The following is a 27,711-nucleotide window of genomic DNA, read 5'->3' on the forward strand; positions in this document are numbered from 1 at the left end:
ATTATTGACATCCCAGCCAGTGTTACAGAAGAGGAGTTTCATCACTACGCAGCTGTTGATTACAATCTACAAACAGCTGACGACAGCACTGATGTCGAGATATGCGCCTACATGCAGGCAACGGCTGATGATGAAACAGATGATGAAATGAGCAGTGAGGCACATGCTGACGAAATTCAACAACCTCCTGTCACTTTTGCAAGAGCGCTGGAGAGTCTCAACACCGTGCGGGCCTATCTGGAGGCCACTGGATGTCAGTGCTATGACAGTTTTTACCGTCTGGCAGACGTAGTCTATGGAACTCACAGACACAAGAGTGTACAGAGGACTATGACTGATTACTTCAAGTAAGCCTAACGTTAGTTAACGGAGACTGTATAACATCAGTTAACGGAGACTGTATACTGTACGTATAATAAACAGTACTGTACATATGTTTATCAGATGTCAAGCTTCTTTGGGTCACAACGGTTAAGTGCACGTGCCGGTTAACTGCATGTATTTCTTTGGTCCCAGACCCCTTGCACTTAAGCGGATTGCACTGTAGTTGCTGTAAGTTGCCCAAATTTGCAGGAATTTCTCCTACCTTAGAGCTGTAAGTAACATAGTAACATAGTAGATGACGGCAGAAAAAGACCTGCACGGTCCATCCAGTCTGCCCAACAAGACAACTCATGTGTGCTACTTTTGTGTATATAAGTCTGCCCAGCACTAGCCCCGCCTCCCAACCACCGGCTCTGGCATAGACCGTATAAGTCTGCCCAGCACTATCCCCGCCTCCCACCACCAGCTCTGGCACAGACCGTATAAGTCTGCCCAGCGCTATCCCTGCCTCCCAACCTCCAGTCCCGCCTCCCACCACTGGCTCTGGCACAGACTGTATAAGTCTGCCCCGCACTATCCCCGCCTCCCAACCTCCAGCCCCGCCTCCCACTACCGGCTCTGCTATCCAATCTCGGTTAAGCTCCTGAGGTGGAACATATATGCACATCTCAGTTTTTGGAGAACTACTTCCACAGGAGGTTCTTTCACCTGTTTCCAAACTTGTACAACTGTTAGCTGTGCTGCAGTTACCCCCTTCTTAACCAAAGTAGCTTCCTCCTGAGATACAGTGGGAGTAGATGTATTTAATGACGCTACTTGTGCATCGATATCTTCAACCACTATGTGGCTAACTAGTGTAAATACCTCCCTCCAGAATTCCTGTATTTCGGTACATTGCCACCAGATATGGAGGTAAGTTCCCACGCCATCACATCTTCACCAACATTGTTACAACTCTGTGCCATAAATTTTGCCAGATGATCAGGCGTGTAATGACACTTGCATAACATTTTATAATTATTCTCTTAACATATTGCTTGCAATCTCCCCTCTGTAGACAGATGTACAACCGCTGTTCATCTTCCCACTCTTTACCCAAGTCCTATTCCCAATTCAGCCTATGAGATGTTCTTTCTGTTTCCAAAGGGACTAGTAGTTTATTTCTTTAGCAAACCTCCAGACCGGTCAAGACTCTTTGGGTTATGCATTCCTACCAGCAGAGAGAGACTGAGAACATCTGACTTTGAGCACGGCATACCCTCCCTGTACAAACCAGAGAGCTGCACAGGAACGGGTTAGCGAGACTCCCGCAGGGATCCCCTCCAGGTCCATGGGCTACTGCGGGGTTCCCGAGGAAGTGTAGTGCCAGGCCAGCCTACTATCCTTTCGCTGTCTCCTTGCTGATTGGGGGTCGTGAGGTCGCTCATCAAACGCCAGACACGTGCGTGTGGTGACTGGCGATTGGCAAGCATGACCTTCCAGCCCATCTTTGACCCATTATGGGGAGATGGAAGGTGAGCACACAGGATGTTAGGCCCCCTCCATTTTCTACGATCCTGATGATCGGACTAGTGATGCCTTTATCCACCGAAGCACAGGTGCATCTGTTACTCCAGAGGGTGGGCCATTAGGAGAATTGCCAAAGGAAAAAGACTTGACATCTTCCTTTTCCAAAGAGGTGCTGTTTACTGAACTTATGATAAAGAAGCTGCAGAATAAGACATTAAAATTCATATGGTTGGCAGTAACTACCCTGGGAAAAGTTATTATTCTTAGAAAACTATTAAAGATTAAGTTTAAAGTTGAAGTTCAGAATATGCTAGTCAATTTGCAGAATGTTTTAAGAAATTGGATACTTGGATACAAAAGTTGCCATGCTGGAATCTTTTCAATTAACTAGTATTGCTGAGGCTATAACAACACCATGGAGATTACTTTTTATTTAAAGTGCCAAAGAGACAGCATCACAGACATGGAGGGCAAGCTTGCTCAGTAATCCAAATTTGTTGCTCTATCCTATCCTTAGAGTGAAAGGGAGAAGAGATGGTAAGAGAATTTGGAGCCTGGGAGAAAGGAAAAGAAAGGAGACAGTCTGAATATATGGGAGAGGGGGTAAGAAGGGTAAAGAGGATGTAGAAATGGGAAAAGAAAGGGCAACTAAAGGAAGCGAGACAAAAAACAGCATGATAGGAGGGAAGAGTAGCGAGGAAAGAGGAGCTACTCTTAAATGAGAGACGAGCGGATGTGGTCCCTCTCCACAAAAGTGGAGACAGGGAAGAAGTGGGAAACTACAGACCGATAAGTCTCACGTCGGTGGTAGGAAAAATAATGGAGTCGCTACTGAAAGAAAGGATAGTTAACTTTCTAGAAACCAATGTGTTACAGGACCCGAGGCAACGTGGCTTTACCAAAGGAAAATCCTACCAAACGAATCTTATTGACTTCTTTGACTGGGTGACCAAAGAACTGGATGAAGGACATGCGCTAGATGTAATCTACTTGGATTTCAGCAAAGCCTTTGATACGGTCCCCCACAGAAGACTCGTGAATAAGCTGAAAGGGTTGAACTTAGGACTGAAAGTGTTGAACTGGATAGGAAACTGGTTGATTGACAGGTGGCAGAGGGTGGTGGTAAATGGAATCTGCTCGGAGGAAAGGAATGTGAGCAGTGGAGTTCCTCAGGGGTCGGTGCTGGGGCCTATTTTGTTTAATATATTTGTGGGAGATATAGCTGAAGGGTTGGAAGGAAAGGTTTGCCTTTTTGCGGATAACACGAAAATAGCCAATAGAGTGGATACCCTGGAGGGAGTAGAAACGATGAGAAGGGATCTCCGAACGTTAGAAGAATAGTTGAGGGTCTGGCAGTTAAAATTTAATATACACATTAAGACTCCAGAATTATATCACAAATACAGCTTTTATTGCATCTATGTGTCTTTACAAATCAAATGACACATCTACAAAAAACATATAAATACACCACCATTCATTCACCATTCACCCTTCACCAGCGATAACAACCAGTGCAAAGTAAATGTCATTAAACATCATAAATGTAATTCATGCAATATAACTACTACAGTGCACAAATGTCCATCAAAAATGAACTGGCACTTATCTTCTTATGTACTGTTCTTTCTGTGAGCGCATTCAATAGCGCTAATGCTGAGTTCATACGGCACGAAGCATACCCTTGTTTGTGCTCCACAGACAATGTGACTCACAGCAGGGTCATTCCATGCCAAGTGGTCTAAACCTTCCCACCATCATGTCTCCAATTTTGTTCAAATTTTATCTGTTGCGCAAGTCAGGTGTTAAACAAAGTTTCCCAAAATTTGAGGTCTCTAACTGCAATAGTTGCATATCTAGACCCCCTTTTCTGAAAGGTTGTCAGTCCATGTGCGCGCAACATTTACCAAAATGCCATCTTTGGGGTCTAATAAAATCCAAACACATTTATAAGAATGGCTAAAAAATTCAAATCCTGTACACTTTTTGATGCTAATGCCGATGAAATACATTTTAACATTATGGATGCAAAATCCAGTCAAACAAGTTGACTCAAAGTGTGCATCAAAATTGGTCGCATATTTGGACCAATATTCAGACTGCAACAACTTCCATGCAAACAAAGATATGGACTTGAAATTTTGAACAAGCATTATGCTTGTGCTGGACATAATACTGCCAGATTTGCAACTAACCAGCATCTATAACCACCCTGCAGGATCTCTTCAAAGTTGGCACTGTCAGCGCAAATGGTAAAATATACCAGAGTTCAAAGCCAATTGTTAAAAAAGAGTCTGCTGGGATCACGTGATGCACGGCTAGAGAGCGGGTATTGTCGTGCTGAGCTCTCGCCTCCCTCGCGCTCTTTGTCGCCCGAAAAACCTTACCTTCGCCGCTTTGGTAAGCGGAATGCAAATCAGAGAGCGGATAGCGTGGCAAATCGCTGGGAGAAAGTGCGAAGCCAGAGGTGCAGGCAATGGCTGCTAAATCGGCGAAGAAGGACGGGACACGGAGTCGCGCTGTTGAAACAAAGATGGCGGACGGAGAGGGAGAGAGTCCGAAATCGGTGAGCTCCGCGTGGGCGGCGGAGGTATCTGCTATGCTGGGAACTTCGGTGGACACCAAGCTGCAGAAGATCACGGAGCAGTTAGGAGGCATCGACGCAAAGCTGGGGAACATACAATCGGAGTTCTCCCTCTATAAGCAGAGGCTCTCAGATGTGGAGGACCGAGTCCAGCAGCATGAGACCACACAGGAGGACTTGAAAAGCAAAGTGGAAAGACTGGAGAGTAAATTAGAAGACCTGGAGAACTGGGCCCGCAGAAGTAACATCAGAATGGTAGGCCAGCCTGAAACGACTAAAGATTCAGAACTGAGAGACTTTTTGGAAAGCTGGCTCCCTAAAATTTTAAAGTTGCAATCGCTGGCTGGACCCTTAAGAGTGGAGCGCGCCCACTGGTTGGGGCCTGGGAACCCGAAAGACCTGCGCCCCCGAGTTGTTATTTTCAAAGTCCTCAATTTTGCTCATAAGCAAGAAATTTTCAGAGCCTTTTGGAAAGCTGGGACTGTACACTATGAGAACGCTACGGTGTGGTGCTTCCAGGACTTTTCGGCTGGGGTATTCATGCAGCGGTGAGCTTTTCGTGAGGTGTGTCAACTGTTATTTGCCAAGAAAATTCAGTTTGCTTTGTTATTCCCGGACCATTTAAAGATCTGGCATGATGGGAAGCAGACCATGTTCTCGGCGGCAGAGGCTCTGAAATTTGTGAATCGAGATTTGGCGGCTAAAGGACCAGCGTGAGTTGGCGTACGATGGGCTGATGATGGAGCGCTGAAGATGGCGGTTCCCGGAGACTGCACTGGAGCTAGGCAACTAGGATGTTTGTGACTGAGACTTGTATAATCAATGGCTCGGGGAGCTGTAGCCTCCTAAGGAACTGGGGAATTGGTGAGAGGGTTCAAGTTTTCCATGTTAACACTGTTTAAACTGTGTACATTATGTTCTGAAATATGCACCCCATTGACTAGGGTTTAGGTTTTACTATATAATTTTGGGTTTGGATGGATGGGAATGGTTTAATGGTAAGGGGGGAGATGGCTTGTGGTGTCAATGTAGGATTTTGCACTATAAGTGCCGGCTCTAGTATGACGAGGATCAATAGTTAGATATGTTCTAGGTTATCTTGGATGGTAAGAGAGTGAGTAACATCATTGGAAGAGGGGGGAGGGGGAAGCTTGTGTGATCTGAGACCACGGTAGTACTGTGGGGAGTTTCTAGGGAAGGGGGGAGGGGGAGAGGGGAGGGAAGGAGGTATCTGAAAGGGTGGAGTCTAAAGAGGCAGAATTTCAGAGGATTACAGGGAGGAACCCCAAGGGCTGGGGGGGGGGGGCTCTCTCTTTTTGTTCAAATACATAAGCTTTGTTGTGTTAGTATGGGACTTTTGGTACTCTGGGGTCACTTAAAATTGTTTCCTGGAATATTGGGGGAGTTTCTTCTCCCATAAAGCGGACAGAAGTGATCCAGGCTTTGAAGAGACAAAAAGCAGGTATTGCTCTGTTGCAGGAGACACATCTGTCCTCAGGGGAACACTTAAAGTTTAAGACAGGATGGGTGGAATCCTTGTTAGATGCCCCAGCGGTAGGGTGGAAAGCTGGGGTGTTAATTCTCTTTAGGAAAGGATTACAAATTAAGATAATATCCACAATAATGAGTTTGGAAGGAAGATACATCTTGGCCTCGATGGAAGTCAAGGGTCAGAGTCTGGTGCTTTGCAATGTATATGCCCCAAATGTGTTTGATAAAGAGTTCTTTCAGGGGTTAATTTCTAAATTGACTAGGTTCAAAGGGGGAAACATTATTATGGGAGGAGACTTCAATTTGGTGTTCGACCCCCTGCTCGATAGATCTGGCTCTGGTGCCGGGAGTTCGGGAGGGGGTGCTCGGGCTTTACCGCTGCTTTGCGAGGCGCTAGACCTAGTAGATGTGTGGTGTGTCTTGCATCCGTCGGACAGGGATGTCACTCATCTTTCCAGAGCCCACGTGTCCCAGTCTCATATTGATTACTTGTTTGTTTCGAGCCTGCTCTTCTCTCGGGTGGCTCAGGCAGAGATTGGCCCTTATGCAGTCTCGGACCATGCCCTGGGATGGATGCGGTGGGTGGGTGCAACAAAAGGGGGTAGCATACGTTTTTGGAGATATCCCTTAGAATTGTTGGGGGATCAGAAATTTCAGGTGTTTTTAGAGAAAAGGATAGCAGATTATGAATTTCATAATGGCATTCATAGACAGCAGCAGAGAAAGCGGTATTGCGAGGGGATATTATTTCTTATTGCGCTCGATCTTGGAAGCTTAGGGATAAGGAGATTTTATGTTTGGAGTTGCAGGTCCGGAAATATAGGAGACAGTATGGCTGCAAAGCTACTGCTGAGAATGACACTGTTGTTGGTAGCACAGAAAGAACTAAATGAATTGTTGCATCAACGAGCCACAAAGACCCAGTTTTATTATAAGTACAAGCTATTCCAGTATGGTAATAAGGCTGGATGATTGTTGGCAAATATGGTGCGGAGTAAAGGAGGAGCCTCCAGAGTTCTGCAGTTGAAAGCTCTGGATGGGAAGATGTTGAGATCAGACCAGGACATAGTAAACTGCTTTGGTCAGTTTTATGAGGCTATATATGCTAGGCCAGAGGATGAGGGGTTGAGCTCTGATCTGTTTTTGACTCCGTGTAGTTGCCTAGGCTCTCCCCTCGGCAATTGAGGATGCTCAATAGCCCAATTGTAGAAGGGGATCTTATGTTGGCACTGCAGCAAAGAGCTTCTCATAAAACACCAGGTCCGGATGGCTATTGTATAGAATTTTATAAACAGTTTTATGACTATCTTAAAGGGCCGCTTCTGTCTTTGTTTAATTCCATGGTGTTGGAGCAGACTATTCCGGACACGGTGAAGGTATTACAGATGGTGGTAATCCCTAAGGCTGGAAAGAACACAGTGGACCCAGGGTCGTATAGGCCAATCTCCCTTCTTAATGTGGATGCTAAGCTGTATGCTAAAATATTGGCCAATAGGTTGTCCCGGGTGCTCCCAGATTTGGTAGAAGATGCTCAAGTAGGGTTTGTGAAGGGGAGGACAGCGGTTCGGAATGTGCGTGCTATATTGGCATCCCTAGAGACGGTGAAATATAAGCGATTAGCTTCTCTGTTAATCAGTTTTGATGCAGAGAAAGCTTTTGACCTGGTGAGATGACCCTATTTGTTTGATACTTTGCAACAATATGGTATCCAGGGGTTTTTTCTAGATGCAATTCGAGTGTTGTATTTGGAGCCTTTGGCGTCTGTTTGGGTAAATGGGGTATGCTCCCGCTCCTTTAACATCTTTAGAGGCACAAGGCAGGGCTGCCCGCTTTCCCCTTTATTGTTTGTGCTGTCTTTGGATCCCCTGGTTCGCGCGATCCAGTCCCATCCGGAGACCAAGGGGGTACTGATAGGATTTTCGCAGTTTTTATTGTCGGCCTTTGCGGACGACTTATTGTTACACTTGACGCAACCCTTCCAGTCGCTTCCAGCCTTGTTAGAGAGTTTGGAGATTTTGCAGGATTCAAGCTCAATTACACAAAATCTTTGGCACTGGCCTCTCATGCGGAACAGAGAAGGGAATGGGGAGAAACTTTTCCGCTTCGATGGGCGCAGGGGTCGTTTTGCTATCTGGGGATTTGGCTGTCAGTGAACTTCTCCGACGTATACCAATTAAATATTTGTAGGTTCTTGAGTGCTACGGAGGTACGGCTGCATAATTGGATGACTTTGCCCCTCACACTCTATGGGCATATTCAGTTGTTTCGGATGGTGGAATTTCCCAAATGGCTTTACTGTTTGCGGTTATTGCCCGTCCTCATAAGTCAGCGAGATCTTAAACTGTTATATCGTCTAATTAGACGGTATTGCTGGGGAGGGGGGGGGGGGGAAGAAGGCTAAGCTTCCATTGCTCTTGTTGATGGGCCACTGGAGAGAGGGAGGGCTGGGATTGCCAGACTTGAAACGCTATAATAGGGCATGTCTGTTGCGGCATTTTGGGGACTGGTTCTTTGACCGAGAAGATTACACACCTCGAAGGATAGAGGGCCAGTTCTTTGCCCCTTGTCATTTCTATTTTTTGATACAGGCCCCCAGAGCTAGCATTCTGGAACATCTGCGGAGTAGCTTGCTGCTGACATCTCTGCGGACTCTTTGGAAAGACTTGATGGGTATCTGGGGTTTGCAGAATAGTACGTCAGACTTGTTGCCAATCTGTGGGAACTTGCTGTTTAAGCCTGGGATGGATAGTAGGATATTCCGAGTTTGGGGGCGCTTGGGTATTAGTTGGTTGGAACATCTTTTGAATGAACATGGGGTATTGTTAAATTTGGGTGCTCTGGGTATCGGTTACGATCTGATTAATATTTTTGCCTATCATCAGATAGCATATTATGTGAGATCTTTAGATGCGGAGGCGTTGAGATCCAGACATTGTCATCGGGTGAGGAAATTCTTTGAGGGGGGGGGGGGAGAGGCTCGGCTTTCGGTCTCGAGGCTGTAAAAATTGTTAGGACAATTGCCACTTAAGAAGGACAGGGAATTGATAAAAACGCGTTGGGCTCGGGATTTAGCCAGATCGGGATTATCTTTAGACTTTGATTTGTTGACTTCTCAGATTCTGGAGATGACAGGGAATGCGGGTCTCCGGGAATGTCAATACTGAATTCTGCACAGAGCATACCTTACAAAAACTCAGATCTTTCAGATGGGTGGGGTTGAAAATCCTTTGTGTGACAAGTGTGGGAGATTACCAGGGTCTCTGTTTCATTGTTTATGGGAGTATTATCAGGTACAGCGTTTTTGGACTTCTGTCCTGCACTATTTGTCCTTTTTGTTGGGCTCTAAAGTTGTACGCTCCCCGGTTGGGATACTGTTGGATAAGTATGAGACCTTTGTTTTGCAGGGCACATCAGGGAAACATTTGGTCCGTAAGGCCTGTCTAGTTGGTAAACGGCTGCTTCTCTGGCAGTGGGTGGGCGGCTCTTTCCCGGATTTCTGGCACTGGAGAAATAGGTTTCACAAGCTGATGCTTTTTGAGCGACGGGCGGTGCGAGGCTCCTCTAGGAGGAGGAAGACTTTTTTGAATATTTGGGGCCCATATATTCAATCGTTACATACAAGGGGTAGGAGTATGGTACTTAATTCCCTTTGATTCTGGGGAGGATAAGGGGTAATCAACATGTAGAGAAATTCTGGAAGATACCTCTGGGGGGGGGAGCAGGGGAGGGAGGGAGGAGGGGATAGGAGCAGCTTGGGGGGGGGGTAGAACATAAAGGTAGGATAGGGAAAAGGACAGCTTCAAATGGTGAGATGTGCTTCTCCTGCTTAGACATCAGTAAAGTGTTAACTTCTAAGTATAGGGTTTGGGGGGGGGGGGAGGTGAATGTACATCATAGTAGTGTAATAATAAACGACGACTACAAAGGTCCTGTAAACAGTTTTTATTTTATTTGGAAGTTTCTTTTACAGTATAACCATAAGCATTCTGTTACGAGTTACACGGGTGGGAAGAGTGAAGGGGGGAGTACAGAGGGTGGAGGGGGGGGAATCAAAAATTCAATAGCAGGAACTTCCATGTTCACATGCGTGTTATGTTATTCCAATAATTTTGTCATTTTATAATATTAAGTATGTACATGTGTAACATGCTGAACCATCAATAAAAAATTGTTTAAACACTAAAAAAGAGTCTGCCTGAATCAGCTTGTGAACAGTATCATCTGAAAGAGAAAATTGTGCTCTACAACACTGATATGTTTTTGTTTTGCAATGCCACCATTATACTACATTGGGCACACCAAGAGGCAATTGAAGAACAAGCTGGCTGAACATATCAGCAATATATGCCATAATAAATTGGAAGCCCCTCTGGTGGCCCATTGGAGGAGATATTAGTGCCTGGTTGCTCATAAAATTTAAAATCCTCACATTGACCCATAAAGCACTATATTTACTAATTCCGTCGTATTTATCAAATCTCATCTTGTCTTATTCACCTCAGCGAACACTTCGTTCACTTGCAGACAACAGATTGATTATCCCATCACCACAGAAGGCCAGATGGGAGTCTACTAGAAATTCAGCATTCTTCTTTCTGGGCCCCTCTCTTTGGAACTGTCTTCCAAAACACCTTAGATTGGAAGAATCACACATTCAGTTTCGAAAATGTTTAAAAACACACTTGTTCCAGGATACATTTGAAAGTAATTTGTGACAAATGGCAACATTAGGGTAGGCAGCATTAAATAAGCAGAACTTTATATGTGCCTTATGTACTTGTTATGAATGGTTGTTGGAAGAATTGGTGTTTTCTATTTTTAAGAATGATTGTTTTAGTTTGCTTTCCTATCTATTCAATGGAGTTCTTTTATGATTGTTTTATTATGATTTTATATTACCATGTAAACCGTTTTTGTTTTGTAACCACAATTTGAAACGGTATAGTAAAATGGATAAACGATAATTGAGCAACTTTACATTTTCACTTGGGGGACGGTGGCCCCGTATGGCCTTAATCAAGAGGTGGAATGGGTATAATAATGTATGCCTTTAAACAATACTGGGCGTGGTCAGCACTGCCTGGTATTTAAATTGAAAAGCTCACGCCCATGACGTAAAGTTCAGTGGAGCGGTTTTCGACCCTCGCTTAACCGAATTCCCACCTGGCAAGCAGTCACTCAGAAGAATGATAGTAAGTGATATGTACGTTGGGTAATTTTGAAGTGATATTATTTGTTAAGGTTTGGTTTAGAAGGTGACAAGAGTACTATTACAATGTTATAGGTGAAAAGATGATTCCTCCTGAGGAAGAGTACTGAAATGAGGTCCAGCATCGGGGAATTGTGGTGAATATGAAAAGCATATCTACCTTGAAGGTGGTTTTAGTCACCCTTCACCCGTGACCCGCAACTGGCTGTAAAAGTTGAAAACTGGCAATGTACTGTTCGAGTTCAGCAGATGTATTCATTTTGAGCGTTAATGAATGCAGCGGCCGATTTAGATTGCTGTGAGTCACATGGTCTGTGGAGCAGAAACAAGGGTGTGCTTCTTGCCTTATGAACTCAGCATTAGCGCTATTGAATGCGCTCACAGAAAGAACAGTACATAAGACGATAAGTGCCAGTTCATTTTTGATGGACATTTGTTGATGGACATTTGTGCACTGTAGTAGTTATATTGCATGAATTACATTCATGATGTTTAAAGACATTTACTTTGCACTGGTTGTTATCGCTGGTGAAGTGTGAATGGTGAATGAATGGTGGTGTATTTATATGTTTTTTTGTAGATGTGTCATTTGATTTGTAAAGACACATAGATGCAATAAAAGCTGTATTTGTGATATAATTCTGGAGTCTTAATGTGTATATTAACGATATGACTCTGGTGGTTTAGCATTTCCCCTAGTTAATAGGCTTAGTTAAAATTTAATGCCAAGAAGTGTAGAGTGATGCACTTGGGGTGCAGAAACCCAAAAGAGAGATACTGGATAGGAAGAGAGAGATTAGTAAGCTCAACTCAGGAGAGAGACCTTGGGGTGTTGGTGTCTGAGGATCTAAAGGTGAAGAAACAATGCGACAAGGTGACGGCCTGGCCAGAAGGATGCTAGGCTGCATAGGGAGAGGTATAACCAGCAGAAGAAAGGAGGTGTTGATGCCCCTCTACAAGTTGTTGGTGAGGCCCCACTTGGAGTATTGTGTTCAGTTTTGGAGGCCGTATCTTGCTAAAGATGTAAAAAGATTGGATACGGTGCAAAGAGAGGCAGACTCAGGAGTAATGTCAGGAAGTATTTTTTCACAGAGAGGGTGGTGGATATGTGGAATGCCCTCCCGCGGGAGGTGGTGGAGATGCAAACGGTAATGGAATTCAAACGTATGTGGGATAAACACAAAGGAATCCTGTTTAGAAGGAATGGATCCATGAAATCTTAGTGGAGATTAGGTGGCGATGCCGGTAATTGGGAAGTGAAACCGGTGCTGGGCAGACTTCTACGGTCTATGCCTAGCAAAATCGTGACTGAATAGATATGGATGGGCCGGAGTATAAATTTTAAGGGGTTTTGACGTTAGCTTCAGAACTTAGTACAAGAACAGTGCTGGGCAAACTTCTACGGTGTCACGGTCTCAGGCTCTCGGACACTGGAATAATGTGAGCCCTTGGTCTACTGTTGAGGAGCGGCAGCAGCAGGCAAAATTCCCCAACCAGGACTGGGCAAACAAGCAAGGCAGTAGAAGCTGTAGACAGGCAAATCTGGAACAACCGAACTGGAACCACAGGACAAGAACTAAAGCAGTAGGCAAGCAGGGAATAAGTAGGACAGAGCAACCGCTTTCCACCTGCGCTTGACCACCGTTCCCCAGGGGTTGAGCCCCTAGGTGCTGGCGGCCGGCAGGACTTATGGGACTGAGTTACAGACATACTGGACCAACAGGATTCTCACACCGGACACAGGATTCTAAACAAGCTTGACTAAAACAGGGTTCAGGAGACTCAGACAGCGTATAGGATACAGAAACAAGCAAGGCAGAAGTGCTCCTATCAGCACCAAAAGGGTAAAGCAGGGAAGCATACAAGCTTAACTGCAAACAGACCAAACAAGAACAAGGCAAGACATACAGGCAAGAAACAAAGCAAGGCAGAAGTGCTCCTAACAGCACACCAAGGCAGACGTGCTCCTATCAGCACCAAAAGGGTAAAGCAAGGCAGAAGTGCTTCTAACAGCACACCAAGGCAGAAGTTCTAACAGCACACCAAGGCATAAGTGCTCCTATCAGCACCAAAAGGGTAAAGCAGGGAAGCCACAAGGGTAAAGCAAGGCAGAAGTGCTTCTAACAGCACTCCAAGGCAGAAGTGCTCCTATCAGCACCAAAAGGGTAAAGCAAGGCAGAAGTGCTTCTAACAGCACACCAAGGCAGAAGTGCTCCTATCAGCACCAAAAGGGTAAAGCAAGGCAGAAGTGCTTCTAACAGCACACCAACTAACCTCGACCTTTGGCGTTGCAAAGGCCCAGCTGAAAGGGCCAGGTGCATAATAAAGGCAATTACAAGTGAGGTCACAGGTAAGGGTGCTGCTTAGTTCCAAACAACCCAAGCAAGTTTGGCAAGCAGGAAGATCCGAACCGGACTGGAATGACTTCTGAAACATGATTGGGAAACAGCAAGAAAACAGTTTATAGCAGCCACAGGGTCCGGCCACCAGGGGGCAAAGTGAGCACAGACATAGAAAATAGTCACAATTGTGACATACGGTCTGTGCCTTGATAATGGCAAGGACAAATCAAACTCGGGTATAAAGTATCACATACCATTCAAAATTAGTTTATCTTGTTGGGCAGACTGGATGGAACATACAGGTCTTTATCTGCCGTCATTTACTATGTTACTATGTATGTAATAATTTCAAATATGGGGAGAGAGAAGGGCAGGGGTCTAGATATGGGAAAATAGAAAGAGGAAAGTAAAAATAGAGGGTGGTGGGTTAAGGGAAGAATAAAGTAATAGAGAGGAGGACAGATTACCAAAATCTTTCTGTCATATGTTTGGCAATTATAATGTTTTAGCTTTGCTTAGTTAAAGAAAAAGTGGAGAGACAAAATGACTTAGCAGTAGGGCTGTGGAGTCAGAATATCAACTCCAACTTCAAAATAAAAAAAAATGTGTTATATCATTTTATGCTTTGAGATAAATATATATATATAGATAAAGATTGATAATATTTACCAGTACTTTAGTTCAGGTGTGACCTCCCACCCCCCACCCCCTGATGCAGTGCCATCTTCAGTTTTTTTTCAGTTTCTTTTCTTATCCCGGAAGTTATCATCTTTGCTGATGGTGTAGGTTGGGTTATTTTACCACGTTGGGTTATTTTAGTAAAGGGGGTGGGCGGGGATTGAGGAGATTCCAGCAGGGACGGGTGAAATTTCTGTTACTGTGCAACTCTCTAGTGCAAAGCTAGCCAGTATTTTGTAAGTCTCTCAGCAGAGGTAGATGTGCAGTCTAGTCAGTCTGGTAGGCTCAAGGGGGTTCCTTTTGCTTGCTCTAAATTTGCCTTAAGGTTCCCCGTTTGCTTGAGGACAAGCCTGAAGCTGGGGCTTGGCATGCGGGAAGTTTCAAGAGGCCAGACTGTCACTACCGAATGTAGGTATGGTAGTTATCCAAGTTGTGAGCCCTATTGCTGTTTTGATACCAGAGGATCTAGCCCAGTGGGTTAAGTTCTGTTCCAGGACCAGCAGTCGGTAAGCCAAGTGCTTCACCTGTAATGACTGCTGTTCCCAGGAGTTGAGCCCCTGGGTGCTGGCGGCCAACAGGACGAGGGGAGGGTCTTGGGCGAGAGAGTAGAGGGGAGGATATACCACTAGCAGACTGCAAGTTCAGAAAGGAAACCGCAACAGGCACAGGCTCAAAGGAACAGGCTCCAAGTTTCAGACAGGCAGCAGGCAGAAGGTGATGTTGGGTTTGGGCTCAAGGATGCAGGTGGACAACTATTTGAAAACAGTGTCAGGTTCAGACTCAAAGGAGTAGACAGGCAACTGGCAGAAGACAGCGTCAGATCCAGGTAGCTGACAGGAGACAGCGTCAGATTCAGATGGCTGGCAAAAGATCAATGGTGCTGTGGCTGCGTGCACTGAAAGCCCAGCACCCAACTCCGGACCCCTCTTGGTGAGTGTGACACAGACAGTATTGACCAGGCAGAACTTGTGGGACCTAGTGGGGTTGGTTTTTCCAGTGTACACAGTTCTTTCGCAGCGGCTGTTGTAGTGGTTAGGAATTGGGCTCGGGTACTCCCTGGCATGTTGGAAGTTCTCAGTGAAGGTGTGGGGGTCCAGCTTCTGGTGCCAGTTGGTGCTTAGTTGCAAGATTTTTTTACCAGAGATGGACCCAAGTAACAGAGGACCAGTGGGTCCTGCAAGTGATACACGACCGTTACATGATGGAGTTTGGATGTTCTGTCCCGGATCTGTTAGAGTGTCCCTGTTGCTCCTGCCTTGATACGGGACACCCTGCACCAGTGTCTGCGACTGTGGGCCGTGATTCCTGTGCTCCTCAAGGAGCGCAGAACGGGATATTATTCCATTTATTTTGTGGTTTCCAAAAAGGTTCTCAAGCAGGTAAATGAGTTCCTTAAGCTGCTCTCATTTCAGATGGAGACCCTGCGGTTAGTCATTGTTGTGGTTCGGCTTGCCGAGTTCCTTGCTTCTTTAGACCTCATGGAGGCTTATCTGCACATACCTATTTGAGAGTCTCATCAATGTTTCCTACTTTTTTGCAGTTTTAGGAGAGCATTTTGAGCCCCTGGATCAGGGTACCTGTAAGGATATCACATTGAAAACAGTGTTTTTCATGGCCATCGCCTCAGTGTGCAGAATCTTGGAACTTCAGGCTTTGTTTTATAGGGAGTCTTTCCTGCTCTTTTCTCAGGAAAAGATTCTCTGAGGCCAGTCCCTTCTTTTTTGCCCAAGGTTGTTTCGGATTGTCATGCAAATCATATCTTTTCTTTGCCGGTTATGGTACAGGATTGGTCTCAGTGTCTGTTGGCATGCTTCAATGTGAATTGGATGTTACATCATTATTTGAGGAGAACTGAGGAGTTTTATCACGCGGATCAGTCGTTCGTCCTTTTTAGCAGCCCTAAGAAGGGAGTGGTTGCTTCCAAGGTGACTATTGCACAGTGGATGAAGGAGGCCATTGCGTCGGCTTATCTTTTACGGGGTCCATCTATGCTCAAGGTGCATTCCACTTGGATGGGGAGAGCAGTCAGGTTCCACCGCAGGATATCTGTCAGATGGTGGTGTGGTCGTCTCTTCATTCATGCTTGAAATATTACAGGGTGGATGCACATGCTTGACAGGATGCAGATTTTGGAGCAGCAGTTTTGTTCTCTGGTCTTTGGGGGTCCCACCAATGAGGGATACTGCTTTGGTACTGCCCAAGTATCTTGACCAGTCTGGAGGTTGCTAGTGAAGGAGAAATTAGGCCTTACCTGCTAATTTTCTTTCCTTTAGATCCTCCACACCTGTACCGAATAGCATATTTTACTATTTGGCTGATTACAAATAATGAAAAATAGTATTCGCCAAATGCAAATAATGAACATTGTGCTTTAACATAACAAATAATAAAAGAAGCAATGTGAAATCAGAGATTGTGTTTATTTCAGTAAGATTTAGCACAGTACATCCCCAAATTATTTGTATTCGAATTTAAATGACTGTTCAGCCAAATACAAATATGACCAAATTCAAAAAATGGTGCCCAAAAAACTGCACTTAGCGCTATTCTATAGACCTTGCCTAAAGTTAGGCGCAGTTTTTAGAATATGTGTAGTACCTGTCCCCCATGACTAAAATTTAGGCGTGACCATTTACACCAACAAAAACATGATGTAATTGCCTGCGCCTCATGAGCATGGATTGGGCGTATTCCATAACATTGCATGTAATTTTTAGGAACGTCCATGACCCTCCCATGGCTACAAACCCTTGTGTGATCCACGCATTAGAATTTACCTGCATCACATTATAGAATATGCTTAGAAAGTTGCGCACGTAAATTCTAATTAGTGCTAATAATTACTTGTTAGTGGCCAATTCTTGGCGCTGATTGGCTTGTTAAGCAATTCAGTTGCGTGCACAAATCGACTATGCACGCTGATTTGCATTCACAACTTTAGTCGCAATTTATAGAATCCAGGAGATAATGTATTTGGAGCACTATTTGGGGCCAAATTGAATCAAATATGAATATTCAGTACAGCCCTAGTCTTTATTGTATCTCAAGGTGTATATAGTAACATAGTAGATGACGGCAGAAAAAGACCTGCACGGTCCATCCAGTCTGCCCAACAAGACAAACTCATATATGCTAGTTTTTGTGTATATCTTACCTTGATTTGTAACTGTCATTTTCAGGGCACAGACCGTACAAGTCTGCCCAGCACTATCCCCGCCTCCCACCACCGGCTCTGGCACAGACTGTATAAGTCTGGTCAGCACTATCCCCGCCTCCCAACCACCAGCCCCGCCTCCCACCACCAGCTCTGCCACCCAATCTAGAGACTCTCTTGTTCTACATCAACTTAAATTTCCATTTCTCCCATATATGAAACCTTTGCTCTGTGAAAGGTTTAGCTAGCTGTCTTGCAGCCATACCCCCTCCACGCTGCCTGTTGCTCAGTTACAGATCACCATGTGCAACATCCTGCCATGCTAATGTAGCCTTCAACTGAGCAGCTTCAATACCTGTTAATGTTTGGAACCCAATCCCAACCCCCCACCCTTGGGAAGCCAGAGTTAGTTCATAGTCCTCCTATATTAGTAAAAACTGTTTCTTACATTTAGGTATCTGATTCGCTCCCCATAACTCCAGCATCATTCAGGTATGGAATTTATTGCGCGTGAGACACAAAACCTATTCAAAGTTGTCAAAACACATGTGGATTGTGGAAAAATTGCAGGAAGACCTTAGGAAACTGGAAGACTGGGCATCCAAATGGCAGATAAAATTTAGTGTGGACAAATGCAAAGCGATGCACATTGGGAGGAATAATTCAAATCATAGTTAACTGATGCTAGGGTCCATATTAAGAGTCAGCACTCCTAATATGGCAAAAAAAAAAAAAAAAAATTCTCATGTGGCTGTCGGCAGCGGCACCATCATTATTACAATGGAGATCCTTGATGATTTCCCTCTAACAGAAAAGATAAACCTTGCTTTCTCTACCTCACCACCTCTCCCTCCACTAGTCCGTTCCCCTCTCTCTCCTTCCCCTCATTCCCTTTCCTCCTTTCCTGAAGTAACTATTGAGGAAACTACACTTCTCCTTTCTTCCTCAAAATGTACCACCTGTTCCTCTGATCCCATTCCCACCCACCTTCTTAATGCCATCTCTCCTGCTCTTATTCCTTTTATCTGTCACATTCTCAACCTCTCACTTTCCACTGCGACTGTCCCTGCTGCCTTTAAACATGCTGTGGTCACACCTCTCCTTAAGAAACCTTCACTCGACCCTACTTGTCCCTCTAATTACCGACCCATCTCCCTCCTTCCTTTTCTCTCCAAATTACTTGAGCGTGCTGTTCACCGCCGCTGCCTTGATTTTCTCTCCTCACATGCTATTCTTGACCCACTACAATCTGGTTTTCGCCCTCTCCACTCAACCGAAACTGCGCTTACTAAAGTCTCCAATGACCTATTACTGGCTAAATCCAGAGGTCAATATTCCATCCTCATTCTTCTTGATCTTTCCGCTGCTTTTGACACTGTCGATCACAGCATACTTCTCGATACCCTGTCCTCACTTGGATTCCAGGGCTCTGTCCTTTCCTGTTCTCTTCCTACCTCTCCCTCCGCACCTTAGTGTTCACTCTGGTGGATCCTCTTCTACTTCTATCCCTCTGCCTGTCGGCGTACCTCAGGGTTCTGTTCTTGGTCCCCTCCTCTTTCTATCTACAACTTCTTCCCTTGGTTCATTAATCTCATCCCATAGCTTTTCCTACCATCTCTATGCTGATGACTCCCAAATCTACCTTTCTACCCCTGATATCTCACCTTGCATCCAAACCAAAGTTTCAGCGTGCTTGTCTGACATTGCTGTCTGGATGTCTCAACGCCACCTGAAATTAAATATGACCAAAACCGAGCTTCTCATTTTCCCCCCCAAACCCACCTCCCCGCTCCCCCCGTTTTCTATTTCTGTTGATGGCTCTCTCATTCTCCCTGTCTCCTCAGCTCGAAACCTTGGGGTCATCTTTGACTCTTCTCTCTCCTTCTCTGCTCATATCCAGCAGATTGCCAAGACCTGTCGTTTTTTTTCTTTACAACATCCGTAAAATCCGCCCCTTTCTTCCGAGCACTCTACCAAAACCCTCATCCACACCCTTGTCACCTCTCGTTTAGACTACTGCAATCTGCTTTTTGCTGGCCTCCCACTTAGTCACCTCTCCCCTCTCCAGTCGGTTCAAAACTCTGCTGCCCGTCTCATCTTCCGCCAGGGTCGCTTTACTCATACTACCCCTCTCCTCAAGACCCTTCACTGGCTCCCTATCTGTTTTCGCATCCTGTTCAAACTTCTTCTACTAACCTATAAATGTACTCACTCTACTGCTCCCCAGTATCTCTCCACACTCGTCCTTCCCTACACCCCTTCCCGTGCACTCCGCTCCATGGATAAATCCTTCTTATCTGTTCCCTTCTCCCTACTGCCAACTCCAGACTTCGCACCTTCTGTCTCGCTGCACCCTACGCCTGGAATAAACTTCCTGAGCCCCTACGTCTTGCCCCATCCTTGGCCACCTTTAAAATCTAGACTGAAAGCCCACCTCTTTAACATTGCTTTTGACTCGTAACCACTTGTAACCACTCGCCTCCACCTACCCTCCTCTCTTCCTTTCCCGTTCACATTAATTGATTTGATTTGCTTACGTTATTATTTTTTGTCTATTAGATTGTAAGCTCTTTGAGCAGGGACTGTCTTTCTTCTATGTTTGTGCAGCGCTGCATATGCCTTGTAGCGCTATAGAAATGCTAAATAGTAGTAGTAGTAGTCGTAACATATAAGAAATTGAATGTTGGAGATCTGAGAACTTCCAAAGGCAAGATGTTTCAATATATTTGGTAGCTCTTCTGGAATTCTTTAACACCTCATGCATGAATTAGAGTACTTAATCTATAGCAACTGTGTTGTTTGTTTTCTGTACCAGATCTTTGTTTATCATTGAATTATGGGAAGAAGGGGGGTAGGGATAGGGATGATGGGTGGGAGGTTTGGTTTGTTATTTTTCTTTACTGTTTTGGAACTGATTGTGCGAGACTTTGCCTTTGATATCTACCCTCACTGTTGACATTTATATAATTAATAAGATTTTTTACCATAAAATTCCATAAATTACTTTCTAGTCTGGTCATTCCCCCTTTAGTTGTTTGTTCCACTTGTTCTTAGTTTTAAAAATCTAATTCTGATTGCAAAATTTCTTTAGCTTTTGGACAAAGAAGCCTTGTTCAAAATTAAGTTTTCATTTTGTCTAATTCAAAATCTAATTTATTCAAAGTTAAGGTCTTGAAGACTGCCCTTTGTTAATTTTGTGATCATGGATCTCTTCAGACCCAATAAGTACTCTTGTTTTGCTTGCATTATCTGGATTCATAGTTGGCTTTTGACTTTCTCTAACTTTTCTTATGTGCATCAGCCAAAATGAGTTGGTAATGAAACTACTGCTTTAAGACATTCCTATACTGTTCCAGGGGTCATGTCCCCTGAATCATAAAAGACAGTACTTCTCTGTCCCTTTTCTTATTTTTTTACTGTGTCTATCGTTTAGTAGGGAGTCATTTGTTTCCAGTCTCCTCCTCCTCTTCATGGCCTACCTCCCTTTTCACACCATAATGAAGCATGGACTGCCCACACAAAATTCTCTATCTCACTGTTGCATTGAAGAGAGCATTCCCTTTTCAACACAAATTAAGTAAATTCTGGAGTAGGAATGATGTGCCTCCAAAAAGCATTTGTAATCGCTATCTTTAAGGTGCAGTTCTTTCTACATATCTTAGAGGTCCAGCATTCCTAACAAATGTTTTAAATTTTTGTCTATGCCTGTTCCTATCCCAGTAGTATCTCTGTGTGTCTAGTCTGGGGACCAACACAGTATTGAATTCCCTCCCCCTCAAATAATTAGTGTCCTCTTAAATGATAAGTAGTAGTAGTAGTAGTAATGAACCCACAAATCTTATCTCCAAACTTGTCGAAGAAGAGACCCTGGTTTTTATTTGGGGTATACACGTTGCCCAATGTGTACTTAATACCATGGATCTCATGTTTCCAAAAATAAAATGCCCCTCTCCTTCCCTTAAAACTTGAGGATTCTACATACTCACTTGCTGTTAGACCATAATCACCACCCTCACTTTTTTCTGTTCCTTCTGGATCTGGGGAATTTTGGATGGTTAAATAAATAGTTATATTTCATAAGTAAATGTGTTTCTTGAATAAAGTTTATCCTTTCCTGCACCCACAAAAGCTGCTTGAACATCAGCTGCCTTTTTCTATAGGAATTTAGTCCCCCATCATTCAGGGTCACCAATTTCACCTTAGCTAGTATCCCATAGTGTCCTCCCATGTACACATCTGACCCTCCAACCTCCTGCCTATTGTTATGTCCCTTTCCCTGTTCCCCCTTCCCCTTATTAGAGTGAAGGGTAGCCCCTTCATGTTAACCTTTCCAGTCATGACTCACCCCTCAGCTCACCCTTCCATTTATAAACTTCTCCTTTTACTATCCCTCCTACCACCTCACATACAAACACTTGCACTCTCAAACATACAAGATTGTAAATAAGTCCTGCGTGCACACCCTCAACAGACACACCACAAAATTCAGTTTCATATTTGCTCCCTTATCTGGTTAGTCCAGTCTTTGCCCTAGGTGGAGCATGCAGTGCTCAGTCTCCACTCTGCCCCTCCACCTGTTGGTCTTCCATTTGCCTTTGAAATTACTTGCCTCCTTTTCCAGAGTGCTGCCACTGTGGAATCCCCTACCCCCATCTGGCGCATTGGTTTTTGTTTCTCTTTATCACTCTCCATGTGTGGCAAGCCTTCTGTCCCCAATCCCTTAGGTCGCCACCCTCTATGGTTTGGGCTGTTCCTGCAATCATGCACAGTAGGCCAAAAGGGTAGAAGCTCCAAGTGCACAGAGGTTTCCAGGTGCTTTTTGGCTAGGATCAGGCGACCCTCAGGGGGAGGAATGCTGGCTTCGGCCTAACCCCTGGTAAGCCTTTCCTCAGCTGAGAGGTGCCCAGCTCTACCACCGGCTGCCTTTCAGGTGCTGTGGAGGACTTGCAGCTCATCTGCATATCCTTACAGCCTTCTCCGGGGGTGACACCCAGGTCCACTCCGATCCACTCAGGGCCTCCGCTCTAGGTGCCGCGCGCTCTTAATGGCGTGCAGGACATTTTCTCTTTACATCTAATCTTCTTCCCAGTTGCTAAAGTACCTCAGTCAATTATGGCCCCTATTCACATTTTCTTCCTAGCCCTGTCCCTTCCTAATCTTTTCCCTCACCCCCTACCTCTCTCCGCTACAGGAACTCACTGCCCATCCATCGACTTCATCACCTCACTTTCTGTCTTACCCTCTTCCTCCCTCTTGGCTTTTAATCTCCGCCTCTTTCTTCCGTCCATTTTGCCTTCCCCATTCCACCTAAATACCTCTCGCCTTTGACGCCTTCGTGGCCACACCTCTCCTACTCTCCTCCGCTCTCTTTTACTCCTCTTACTCTCAGCCGGTGACATCAATCCCAATCCTGGCCCCCCTCACCAACTATTATCCCAACTCTACAGATCTCACCGCGACCTCTCTAACCTTATCTCTATTTCTCTACTCCCCTCCTCTTCTCTGCCCTTCTCTTGCGCCCTATGGAATGCCCGCTCTATCTGTAACAAACTCCCCTATATCCAGGACCATTTTATCTCGCGTCACCTCCATCTGCTCGCCATAACAGAAACCTGGCTCTGCCCTGATGACTCTGCTTCAGTCGCAGCCCTGTGCCATGGCGGTTATCTATTTTCATATACTCCTCGCCCTGCTGGCCGTGGGGGCGATGTTGGACTACTTCTCTCTCCCTCCTCCAGATTTCAACCCCTTCTTCCACCTCAATCTCACTGTTTTTCCTCCTTTGAAGTCCACTCTATCCGCCTTTTCTCTCCTCTGCCTCTTCGAATAGCGGTCATTTATCGTCCCCCTGATAAGTCCCTTTCATCCTTTCTCAGTGACTTTGACACCTGGCTTGCCTTCTTCCATGATCCTTCCTCCCCCTCTCTCATCCTTGGTGACTTTAATATTCCTGCTAATGATCCTGCCAACTCCTATATTTCCAAGTTACTCGCTTTAACGACCTCCTTTAATCTCCAACTATGCTCCACCTCCCCCACTCATCAAAATGGTCACTGTCTTGATCTCATCTTCTCCTCCAACTGTTCACCCTCTAGTTTCCTTGCCTCTGATCTTCCCTCCTCTGATCACCATCTTATAACTTTCACACTTAAATCTCCCTCCCAGTCCCGTCCTATCTTATCTAATTTATCTAGGAATCTTCACAATATTGACCCTTCATCTCTATCCTCCCATGTTTCAAACCTCCTCTCTACTGTGGCACCATCCACGTCTGTCAACGAGGCTGTTTCTTCTTACAACAATACTCTATCCTCTGCCTTAGACACTCTTGCACCTTTGATGACCCGCCCTGTAAGGCGTACAAAACCCCAACCTTGGCTGACTTCTAATATCCGCTACCTACGTTCCTGTACCCGCTCCGCCGAACGCCTCTGGTGGAAATCTCGGGCCCTTGCTGATTTCTTACACTTTAAGTTCATGCTGACCTCCTTCCAATCTGCCCTTTTACGTGCCAAACAGGATTATTATATCCAACTGACCAACTCTCTAGGCTCTAATCCTCGACTTCTCTTCACCACATTGAACACTCCCCTCAAGGTGCCCCCTCCCCCAACTCCCCCTTCATTATCTCCTCAGACCCTTTCTGAATTCTTTCACAACAAGGTTGAAAAGATAAACCTTGCTTTCTCTACCTCACCACCTCTCCCTCCACTAGTCCGTTCCCCTCTCCCTCCTTCCCCTCCTTCCCTTTCCTCCTTTCCTGAAGTTACTATTGAGGAAACTACACTTCTCCTTTCTTCCTCAAAATGTACCACCTGTTCCTCTGATCCCATTCCCACCCACCTTCTTAATGCCATCTCTCCTGCTCTTATTCCTTTTATCTGTCACATTCTCAACCTCTCACTTTCCACTGCGACTGTCCCTGCTGCCTTTAAACATGCTGTGGTCACACCTCTCCTTAAGAAGCCTTCACTCGACCCTACTTGTCCCTCTAATTACCGACCCATCTCCCTTCTTCCTTTCGCCCTCTCCACTCAACCGAAACTGCGCTTACTAAAGTCTCCAATGACCTATTACTGGCTAAATCCAGAGGTCAATATTCCATCCTCATTCTTCTTGATCTTTCCGCCTGCTTTTGACACTGTCGATCACAGCATACTTCTCGATACCCTGTCCTTACTTGGATTCCAGGGCTCTGTCCTTTCCTGTTCTCTTCCTACCTCTCCCTCCGCACCTTTAGTATTCACTCTGGTGGATCCTCTTCTACTTCTATCCCTCTGCCTGTCGGCGTACCTCAGGGTTCTGTTCTTGGTCCCCTCCTCTTTTCTATCTACACTTCTTCCCTTGGTTCATATAATCTCATCCCATGGCTTTTCCTACCATCTCTATGCTGATGACTCCCAAATCTACCTTTCTACCCCTGATATCTCACCTTGCATCCAAACCAAAGTTTCAGCGTGCTTGTTTGACATTGCTGTCTGGATGTCTCAACGCCACCTGAAATTAAATATGACCAAAAACGAGCTTCTCATTTTCCTCCCCAAACCCACCTCCCCGCTCCCCCCCGTTTTCTATTTCTGGTGATGGCTCTCTCATTCTCCCTGTCTCCTCAGCTCGAAACCTTGGGGTCATCATTTGACTCTTCTCTCGCCTTCTCTGCTCATATCCAGCAGATTGCCAGACCTGTTGTTTCTTTCTTTACAACATCCGTAAAATCCGCCCCTTTCTTTCCGAGCACTCTACCAAAACCCTCATCCCACCCTTGTCAACTCTCATTTAGACTACTGCAATCTGCTTCTTGCTGGCCTCCCACTTCGTCAACCTCTCCAGTCGGTTCAAAACTCTGCTGCCCGTCTCGTCTTCCGCCAGGGTCGCTTTACTCATACTACCCCTCTCCTCAAGACCCTTCACTGGCTCCCTATCCGTTTTCGCATCCTGTTCAAACTTCTTCTACTAACCTATAAATGTACTCACTCTACTGCTCCCCAGTATCTCTCCAGACTCGTCCTTCCCTACACCCCCTTCCCGTGCACTCCGCTCCATGGATAAATCCTTCTTATCTGTTGCTTCTCCACTACTGCCAACTCCAGACTTCGCGCCTTCTGTCTCGCTGCACCCTACGCCTGGAATAAACTTCCTGAGCCCCTACGTCTTGCCCCATCCTTGGCCACCTTTAAATCTAGACTGAAAGCCCACCTCTTTAACATTGCTTTTGACTCGTAACCACTCGCCTCCACCTACCCTCCTCTCTTCCTTCCCATTCACATTAATTGATTTGATTTGCTTACTTTATTTATTTTTGTCTATTAGATTGTAAGCTCTTTGAGCAGGACTTTCTTTTCTTCTATGTTTGTGCAGCGCTGCGTACGCCTTGTAGCGCTATAGAAAGCTAAATAGTAGTAGTAGCCAGCAGTACTTCACTTTTTGCGCTTTGAGACACCTTGTGATCTGGAACCCTCTCCTTGGATATTGGAGAGGTCTGAGTAAATCTCCCACCACATCCTACCCAGCTCTGCTTGAAGCACCATTTCCTTCTTCCTATACTCATGAAAGAGGGCAGTCACGTCCCTTGGCTTGCCATCCCACTGGAGTCCAAGGGCCCTGTGTGCCCTTTCTCACTGCAGATTTATGCCAGCCTCTTTGAAGTTAGCTGTAGTCAAAACATTCGCAGATTTGCCGAACCAGGGCTGTGTAGTCACATTTGTCTTCCGATTCTGGGACCCAGACTTTCTCAAATTGTTATGCCAGGCTTGACTTCCTGTCCCCTGTCTTGTCCTATAGCTCACTGTACATCTACTTTGCCTCATACTGTCGACCTTGGACTCCATTCAAGGTATCCTTATGTTCCTCCATTTTTATGTCTAGTTCTGCCACTTGGTGGCCCAAGTTCGCTATATTGGAGCGCAGTTAATCAAGCACAGGCTAAACGTTAGCCTTAAGGAAAGTTATTTTGCCCTTTATCAAGAAATCATTGCCACAGTTCCCTTCTGTGGAGGTGAGTTCTCCTTACTTTACATCCGCTTGATATCATCTCTCACTGCATGTGTATCTCCGGTGGCTATCTTGGTCCCAGGCATCAGAGCCACCCAGTACTTTTAAATGCAAACATAGTTAAATCCACACCACTGTGTTTTTTTTTTTTTTTTTTGCTATTAGTTACACTAGCCACTGTTTTTTTTACTAAGGGTCCAATTTTGTTAGTGATTTCCATGACAACTTGGGGGTGGGGGGGAGTAATGCTCAAGTATTAGGTAGCCATATCAGGGGGTGATGTCACCGGAAGTCCTATATTAAATTTATTCATGGATAACTGATGCATGCAAAGGAGATCGTGATTTGTCCTAAGGTCACAGTGCCAATGAGAGACTTAGCTATCACCCTGAGTTGTTTTCTTTGTATATTAATCATTCTATCTCTTTCTTGTTGCAGTTAAATTCTGGATATTATGTGTCTGGCAGCTCTGCTAGCTTCCAAGGGGGTCAGGTAACCCTCAGTATGCAGAAGGTAAAGTAGTCCCATCTACCATCTACAAGCATGATGCACTCCAGAGCAGTGGCGTAGCCAGACCTGATATTTTGGGTGGGCCCAGAGCTAATATGGGTGGGCACTATATACGAGTAGTGTTTCTTGGGATATTACAAAATAATGCCTTAGAATGCACTTGATGATGGATTTCTAAATAGTTTGCCCAACAGCTGCCCTGCATCAACATAAACCACATACATACTTAATGGAGGGGAAAAAAAACAATATTTTTAAATACAGCTACATTATGCCATAATCCATCACAGCCATCATTTTGATTACAAGAGTAATCAAAATGCTGGCTGGTAGTGGGCTTCTGGGTGGGGGTGGGATCTTCACTGCCTAGGGCAAAAAAGGTATATTTAATGATATACTTTTTTTTGCCTTAGGCAGTGAAGTGCTTACCCCACCCAGAAGCCCACCACTAGCCAGCATTCTGATGAACACATTGCATACGCTAAAATTTAAAAAATACATATATTTTACCTGCTGGGCAGCTGCTTGCACGTGGTGCAGAAAAGCACCCTGGCTCATGTTCCTGTTGTGTGGGGCCGCGGGGGAGTGCTGATTCGAGAAGAGGCTAATAACAAATAAAATCATTTAGACCCAGCTGGGAGGCACAGGGTGGACTGTGGAGGAGCTGCGCCCATGACACAGCCGACAGCTTTTCCCGGGCCATGCGGCACAGCGTGCAGTGCCATCGTGCTGTGTGCAATTTCGGGGAGCATGGGGGTGCTAGGCTTACTCGAGTTTCTTGAAGTCCTCGCCATCCCCCGGCCACATACAGCTCGCCACTCTGCGGATCGTCCAGCGAGCCTAGTGAGGTAATTCGGTGGCCAGCCTGCGGCGTGTATACGTTGCGAACAGAGCCGAAGAGAGCGTGCACACTGCCCGT

The 27,711-nt window shown here is 45.3% G+C and overlaps 1 protein-coding gene across 2 annotated transcripts in view; it reads left to right on the plus strand.

Moving 5' to 3' along the window:
* The window catches only part of RNF40 (ring finger protein 40), a 179,376-nt gene that overhangs the window by 73,481 nt on the left and 78,184 nt on the right, over window positions 1-27,711 (plus strand). For both annotated transcript variants that reach the window (XM_030209272.1, XM_030209273.1), the window contains exon 8: window positions 26,721-26,795. In XM_030209272.1, the coding sequence (XP_030065132.1) occupies window positions 26,721-26,795 (75 nt within the window). The remainder of the gene's footprint in view (window positions 1-26,720; window positions 26,796-27,711) is intronic.

This window comes from Microcaecilia unicolor, chromosome 7 (assembly GCF_901765095.1).
Source record: "Microcaecilia unicolor chromosome 7, aMicUni1.1, whole genome shotgun sequence".
Classification (NCBI taxonomy): Eukaryota; Metazoa; Chordata; class Amphibia; order Gymnophiona; family Siphonopidae; genus Microcaecilia; species Microcaecilia unicolor.